The sequence below is a fragment of the Chiloscyllium plagiosum genome, chromosome 35 (assembly GCF_004010195.1).
Source record: "Chiloscyllium plagiosum isolate BGI_BamShark_2017 chromosome 35, ASM401019v2, whole genome shotgun sequence".
NCBI classification, from domain to species: domain Eukaryota; kingdom Metazoa; phylum Chordata; class Chondrichthyes; order Orectolobiformes; family Hemiscylliidae; genus Chiloscyllium; species Chiloscyllium plagiosum.
In genome coordinates this window covers 7,124,472-7,132,737 of record NC_057744.1, presented here as the reverse complement: position 1 = coordinate 7,132,737, position 8,266 = coordinate 7,124,472, and the positions used below count along the sequence as shown (strand labels likewise).

Here is an 8,266-nt window from a genome sequence, read left to right as displayed (position 1 = left end):
ATCAGTGGCCTAACCAATGTCCTGTACAGCCGCAACATTACCTCCCAACTCCTGTACTCAATACTCTGACCAATAAAAGAAAGTAAACCAAACGCCTTCTCCACTATCCTATCTACCTGCGACTCCACTTTCAAGGAGCTATGAACCTGCACTCCAAGGTATCTTTGTTCAGCAACACTCTCTAGGACCTTATCATTAAGTGTATAAGTCGTACTGAGATTTGCTTTCCTAAAATTAAGAAAATCTAAATCAACTGGGGATATTATGAAATAATGCAACTCTTCTATTGTGTCTGTTCATTAGTTTGATTACACTACAGTTTCAGCGAAGCGCTGCAAGGGTTTCTATTAAGTAATCATTAATGTTGCTTGAAGCTATTTCTTCCAGGAGATATGCTGTCAAGGCATGTCACACTTCTCTGTCTTGCATCAATCTTCACACATCCACTCAAACTCATCTGTAACCACTCTAAAACACCCATTGTCCGAATCCACTTTGCTCAATGGAAGAGATGATTGTAGCTTTTCAGCTGTGATCAGATGTCCGAAATACTAACTTCTTCTTTTCTGAATGTCACTTTTTAAGAGTACCTTTTGTTCTTGCAATTCAAGTACCGCATAATTTATGTTTGTGGTTTGCAGATGGAAATTTTAGCATTCAAACAAACTCAAAAATAATACACACTTCTTTAAGAGAGGGACAATGCTGATGAAGACGATGAATACATGGGCCATGCAGAGTGTGAAAGTTTACTCTTTGCCCGGTGCTGCGATTGCAAGTCTCTGTTGAACAACAGTAGAGGGGCTTGTTATAAAAAACCTCCAAAGTGGATAAGGACAAATCAGCAAGGATTCCACTTTCAATATCCTGTGCTCCCTGCTGGAAAATGCATATGTGCTGAAAATAAGATTGGACTCAGCTGTGATGCCACCTGTGGGTAAATATCTGCTGACGCTCACTCTTCAGCTCATGCATGATGAATAAGCCAGGAGTGAGGTACTTCTGAGCACGTCTGGCACCTGTGAATTGTATCTCAACAAGACAATGCCACACAATGAGGAAAGGTGAGAAAATTAATAGGACAGGGGAAAAATAACTTAATATCAGGTAGAAATAGATAGAACATTAAACTAAGGCGATAATTTACTGCAACCACTTGGTTTTGAGAGACAATCCTTATTTTATAACTATTTTCCATTTGTTATTAGGCTGAAACAGATGGGGATGGTGCATTTAAATGTCTTCAACTTATTGTCATAGACACTTACAATTTGTTTTTTACTGGTCACTAGTCAGTCCACTTAATGCTTGATCAGTCATCTGCTACATTCTTTTTACCTTGGGTAACATATACAGTTAATTTCAAATTACAATTCCGGTTGTGAAACAAAATCAGTCTTCCATAGTAACTCGATAGTTACCCTTACCCTGAAAGTGGCAGAGCTTGCTAGAGTACCCTTCATCAGCCCCCCGGTAGTTCCAGATATATTGCTCAGTGAACCACAGACTGTACTCACTGGGAAGTCCCCAAGGCCACGTAGGGGAGCAAGGCCTCCTTGAGGTGCCTGGACAAGACTTGGTTGTAAACCCAGTACCTAAGAAAGATGGAGATGGAAAAAGGGTCACAAATTTGCAACAATTCTGAAAGCGCAACATGGACTTGCAGCTGTACAGGACATTGGTTAGGCCGCTTTTGAAATATTATGTGCAATTCTGGTCTCCCTCCTATTGGAAAGATGTTGCGAAACTTGAAAGGGTTCAGAAAAGATTTACAAGGATGTTGCCAGGGTTGGAGGATCTGAGCTACAGGGAGAGGTTTAATAGGCTGGTGCTGTTTTCCATGGAGCGTCAGAGGCTGAGGTGACCTTATAAAAGATTATAAAAGCATGAGGGGCAAGTATAGGATAAATAGACAAGGTCTTTTCCATGGGGTGGGGTCTTCAGAACTAGAGGGTATACATTTAGGGTGAGAGGGAAAGATTTAAAAGAGACCTAAGGGGCAGCTTTTTCAGAGGGTAGTGCGTGTAGTACGTGTATGGAATGGGCTGCCTGAGGAATTGATGGAGGCTGGTACAATTTCAGCATTTCAAAGGCATCTGGATGAGTATATGAATAGGAAGGGTTTAGAGGGATATGAGCAGAGTGCTGGCAGGTGGGACTAGACTGGGTTGGGATATCTGGTCACCATGGATGAGTCAGACCAAAGGGTCTGTTTCTGTGCTGTACATCTCTATGACTTACACACACTCACACGTTATCAAAACTTTTATTTTTGGGTCTGTAGATTGTGAAGGAGCAATAATATGTCTTTGCAGTGATAAGTACTTCTTGTCAGATGTGGGAGTTTAAAGAGGGTTTAAGGGTTTCTGCGGATTATATCTTCCATAAATGCTGTTGGATGCGAATCTTATCAGATCGAGTGGATTGGTTGGAGAGACAGATAGAAGCAATGAGGAATTTGCAACAGCAACAGTATGTGATGAATGGCAGTTATAGGAAGGGGGGGGAAGTCTCAGATACAGTCACATAGATGGAAACAGGTATGCTGTTTTGGAAAATGTAGGGGGTGATGGATTCTCAGGGGAATGTAGCACGGACAGCCAAGTTTCTGGTATTGAGACTGGCTCTAATGCAAAGAGGGGTATGTCGGATTTCAAGAGATGAACTGTGTTCGGGGATTCTGTAGTCCGAGATACAGACAGACGTTTCTGTGGCCAGCAGAGAAAAGGCAGAACGGTGTGTTGTTTCCCTGGTGCCAGGATCAAGGATGTCTCAGAGAGGGTGCAGAATGTTCTCACGGGAGAGAGGGCCCAGCAGGAGGTCATTGTCCACATTGCAACCGACATAGGAAGGGAAAAGGTTGAGATTCTGAAGGGAGATTACAGACAGTTAGGCAGAAATTTAAAAAGGAGGTCCTCAAGGGTAGTAATATCTGGATTACTCCCAGTGCTACAAGCTAGTGAGGATAGGAATAGGAGGATAGAGCAGGTGAATGCATGGCTGAGGAGCTGGTGTATGGGAGAAGGCTCACATTTTTGGATCATTGGAATCTCTTTTTGGGTAGAAGTGACCTGTACAAGAATAACGGATTGCACCTAACTTGGAAGGGACTAATATACTGGCAGGGAAATTTGCCACAACTGCTTGGGAGGATTTAAACTAGTAAGGTGGGGGGGTGGGACCCAGGGAGATAGTGAGGAAAGAGTTCGATCTGAGACGGGTCCAGCTGAGAACAGAAGTGAGTCAAACAGTCAGGGCAGGCAGGGACAAGGTAGGACTAATAAATTAACTGCATTTATTTCAATGCAAGGGGCCTAACAGGGAAGGCAGATGAACTCAGGGCATGGTTAGGAACAAATGCGACAGGAAGGATAGAAAGGGAGGCAAGAGAGGAGGGGGAGTGGCATTTTTGATAAAGGATAGCATTACAGCTGTGCTGAGGCATGATATTCCCGGAAATACATCCATGGAAGTTATTTGGGTGGAACTGAGAAATAAGAAAGGGATGATCACCTTACTGGGATTGTATTGTAGACCCCCAATAGGGGGAAAAAGAGAAACAAACTTGTAAGGGATCTCAGCTGTCTGTAAAAATAATAGGGTAGTTATGGTAGGGGATTTTAACTTTCCAAACATCGACTGGGACTGCCATAGTATTAAAGGCTTAGATGGAGAGGAATTTCTTAATTGTGTACAAGACAATTTTCTGATATAGTATGTGAATGTACCTACTAGAGAAGGTGCAAAACTTGACCTACTCTTGGGAAATAAGGCAGGGCAGGTGACTGAGGTGTCAGTGGGCAAGCACTTTGGGGCCAGCGACCATAATTTAATTGTTAAAAACAAAAAAATTATAAAAACACTGTTTTGTTGAATGTAACTCATGTTATGGCAATTGTTTACGGTATGAAATAATATCTTATGCAAAACCCTGTCAATGTCAGTGTCCCTAACACAATCTGAAGCAAGGTTATGACCGTACATGGAGTCCTGCAACAGAGTCAGCCATTTATAGATTCCGGTTAATGGATGAGAACATACGTAAAGAAAACAAGTGAAAATCTGCCATCCTGCTCATTAATAGAAGGGACTAAATTCTGCACATGAATACGGAAACAGTTCGTTTTTCCTAAGAGATATTTCCCATAAAATGAACCTGGAGAAAATCCCCAGTGTCTCCAGCCACTGAGAGCTTTAACTCAAGGCAAATAAAGTGCTTAAAGACAAAGTTATTTGGTCCATTTTCTCTGCTCTGTGTGTTCTACAGCAGTCAGAGCAGTCAGCAACAGGATCACAGGAATCTCCAGTTGACTGACTAAAGCTGTTGGAATTAATTACTATTCAATGAGTTCTGTGAATCACAATCTGCTGTAATTTAGAAAGTATTCTTTTCTTTTTCAATGCTCACCCATTTAGTGAGAACATCAAACATTCTCTGCAGGGCACAGCATAAACCAGATGCTGTTCAGTGCTCCAAATACTTGTCCAATAATTTATCCCGTTACCCTAATCTCAATGGAGCATCAAGCTGTTCCTGAAGTGTCCACTTTCATTGGGGTAGAAAGAATAAAGATAATGGAGAACAAAATACCTGAAGGAAACTTTTAAGTACTTTGCTGAGCAAGACTCTCAGTGGTTCCATGTAAAATACATATTATTGGATCTAAAATGATAAATCCCCCCTTCCTCCCACAACTCTCCCCTCCCTGTATTCCCAACTCAAGGTTTTAGCAGAAGGCAGATTTCACCCAGCTCTCAGAGTCAGACAGTTGCTGGCTCCAAAATAAAGTTGATGAAATTTGACTCAAATTTTATTTGAGTGACTCCAGTTATCCTGATATAAATGACTTCATTCTCACTTCAGAACCACCAGTTAGTCATCTCTGCTCATCTATGTGGCTCAGGGCCTGTGAACATTAAGAAAGGATTGTATCAGAATAGTGTCAGAAAGTACAATGCCAAACATTGCATGTATAGACCCATACTATGCACAGGATAATCGTCACCATAATGTTTGATTGTATTCGTCCCACACCAAATGGGAAAAATTACAGAAAGTTAGAAGAAACATTCATTATATACTTGCAGTTCAACTGGCAAGGTTTCTTAAAGGCACACTACAACCTTTGATGTATTCTAGACTTTTCTTTATGAATTTTCTCTTCTTATTTTTTCCTCCTCCTGCTTTCCCTCTGTTTACTCCTTTTCTGATGGTGATCAGGTATTGTTTTGCAAATTACAGTAGCCTCTAGTAGTAGCTTATTTGCCACTGAAGTGCATGTCTCTATTATCCCAATTCCAATTCACTCCTGGCTTTTCTGTGGCATTCCACCCACTTTAACCTTGAGGTAATCCAAGATGCTACTGCCTTAACTCTGTGTCTTAACTTGACCAAGCCCAATTCACTACCAACTACAGGTATGTGCTCACTGGTCCACATTAGCTCCCAGTTAAACAAATTATCGTTTACAAATCTGTCCTTGGCCTCAGTCCTCACTCTCTCTGAAAGTTTCCTGTAGTCCTACCATCCTCTGAGATATGTCTCCATTCCTCTCTGCAAGTAGAATTTGGTCAATTTGCAGTGGCTTCAATTGTCATTTATCGTGGAACAGATCTTTCATTTCAATCTCAATGAAGAACAGTCTCATCTTTCCTGTCATATACAAGATCACCAATTATCTGTTCCTACAGCCATATATTCTCTAGAAACGTCTCCACTGCAGGAATGATGCTGAGTTCAGTCTCATCTCGCCTTTTGAGCATTCCTGATTTTATTTACTCCAACACTGATGGCCATACCCTCAGTCACATAGGTCCTACCCTCTGGAACATCTTCCCCACACCTGTCCACCTCTCCATGTCACTTTCCTCCTTTAAGACATTCCTTACCTCTATGAACAAACTTGTGAAGCACATTGGGATATTTAATTTTATCAAAGGCACTAGATAAATATCAGTTGTTGTTACCTCACCACTCTGGCCTCTTTAGATGTGTGAGGCTAGATGTTGGCTAGTGATGGGTTATACACTTACATTTCAGACAAGAGCGCTTCTGTCTTCATTCTGTGGCCACACATTAGCAGGATGTGCTCTTTTTGCACAGTGATCAGGAATAGGAATCAAGAATTAATCTTCTTCAGTCCAACTCAGAACTGTTGAAGCCAGTTGTACAATAGATTTCCTGCTGCCTCAGCTAATTCAGCACCAGACTTTCTAACTCAGGTGCCAAAGTAGCCATTGATATAGGAGAAAGTGAGAACTGCAGATGCTGGAGATCAGAGCTGAAAATATGTTGCTGGAAAAGCGCAGCAGGTCAGGCAGCATCCAAGGAACAGGAGAATCGACGTTTCGGGCATCAGCCCTTCTTCAGGAATGAAGAAGGGCTCATGCCCGAAACATCGATTCTCCTGCTTCTTGGATGCTGCCTGACCTGCTGCGCTTTTCCAGCAACACATTTTTAGCCATTGAAATAGCCCAGAAAATAAAATGTAGCTGAAACTAATGATTACACTTTTGTGTTTTGCTTTTTTCACATGTGATTTCATAGGATTACCATGCATATACAGCATAAACACTGGGCTTTCATCCCAACCAGTCTACACTAGTTTTTATGCTCCTTCCAAACCTTTCCCATCTCTCCTCATGTAGATCTACCATTCTCTCTCTTATATAGGGATCGAACTTCCCCGTAAATGCATCTATACTTTTCATCTCAACCCTTCCCTATGGTCATGATTCTATATTCTTATACAAATAAGCAGTTTCTTCTGAATTTCTTGAGGGATTTGGTGGCCTCCAGTTATGCATTTACTCATAAGAGGAAATGTTCTCCCTTATCCATTGATCAAAATCTTTCAACAGTTCAAAGACTTTTATTAGATCATCCTTAATCGATTTTCAAGAGAAAAGAGACTTACTCTGTCAATTCTTTCCTGAAAAGTATCCTCAAGCGTTCCTGGCATTAACTTTTTAAGTCATCTCTTTATCCACCCCAGTACCTCTACATTTCATTTTAGAGTTTGACAACTGCAACTCCATGTAGAACTCTTAAGTATGGTTCCAAGTAAGGTTTTATACAGCTTTAACATAAAGTCTTGCCATTTCAATTCTGTCCTTCTTGTAATAAAGACTCGAGCCTTCATGTCTATTTTCTCATGGCCTTGCTAACCTATGGAGCAGCTTATAGTAATTGGTGTATTTGTAGTCCTGAATTTCTTTTCTATCCCAACTAGCACTTCCCCTGTTCCCCCAATCAAAATATACATCTTCATATTTATTTGTGTTTAACTTCATTTGCCAATTATACACTTAATGGTAAGGTCCTAGGGAGTGTTGCTGAACAAAGAGACCTTGGAGTGCAGGTTCATAGCTCCTTGAAAGTGGAATCGCAGGTAGATAGGATAGTGAAAAAGGCGTTTGGTATACTTTCGTTTATTGGTCAGAGTATTGAGTACAGGAATTGGGAGGTCATGTTACGGCTGTACAGGACATTGGTTAGGCCACTGTTGGAATATTGCATGCAATTCTAGTCTCCTTCCTATGGAAAGATGTTGTGAAACTTGAAAGGGTTCAGAAAAGATTTACAAGGATGTTGCTCGGGTTGGAGGATCTGAGCTACAGTCAGAGGCTGACGGGTGACCTTATAGAGGTTTACAAAACGATGAGGGGCATGGATAGGATAAATAGACAAGGGTCTTTTCCCTGAGGTCGGGGAGTCCAGAACTAGAGGGCATAGGTTTAGGGTGAGAGGGGAAAGTTAGGGTGAGAGGGGAAAGATATAAAAGAGACCTAGGGGGCAACTTTTTAACACAGAGGGTGGTAAGTGTATGGAATGAGCTGCCGGAGGATGTGGTGGAGGCTGGTACAATTGCAACATTTAAGAGGCATTTGGATGGGTATATGAATAGGAAGGGTTTGGAGGGATATAGGCATGATGCTGTACATCTCTATGACTCTAAGGTTGCCCACACCCTGAGTTTTGTGTTTATTTTGAGCAGATGTAAAGTGGATATTCCAGGAGTGATGCAGCTGGACAAAACCTCTCTGTTTTAAACAAAACCGAAATTATTTACCGAGTACCAAATAAAACACAAACAAAACAGATTAAGTTATTCTGTACTCTGTTCTATCTGAAAACTCAACAGACTATCCCAACTTAATGGTGCTGTTCCAAATTCCTGCAATTCCCAAAAGCCTCCATAAACCTTGGCAAAAAGGTAAGATCAAAACACAGGGTCTTACAGGAGAGAGAGCGTGATGGCGAAGA

General features: G+C 41.4%; 1 protein-coding gene across 1 annotated transcript in view; it reads right to left on the bottom strand.

Annotated features, from left to right (window-relative positions):
* LOC122540544 (centrosomal protein of 164 kDa-like) overlaps positions 1–8,266 on the bottom strand; it is a 214,084-nt gene that overhangs the window by 121,437 nt on the left and 84,381 nt on the right. The window contains exon 6 of the mRNA XM_043676409.1: positions 1,428–1,595. Within this exon, the coding sequence (XP_043532344.1) occupies positions 1,428–1,595 (168 nt within the window). The remainder of the gene's footprint in view (positions 1–1,427; positions 1,596–8,266) is intronic.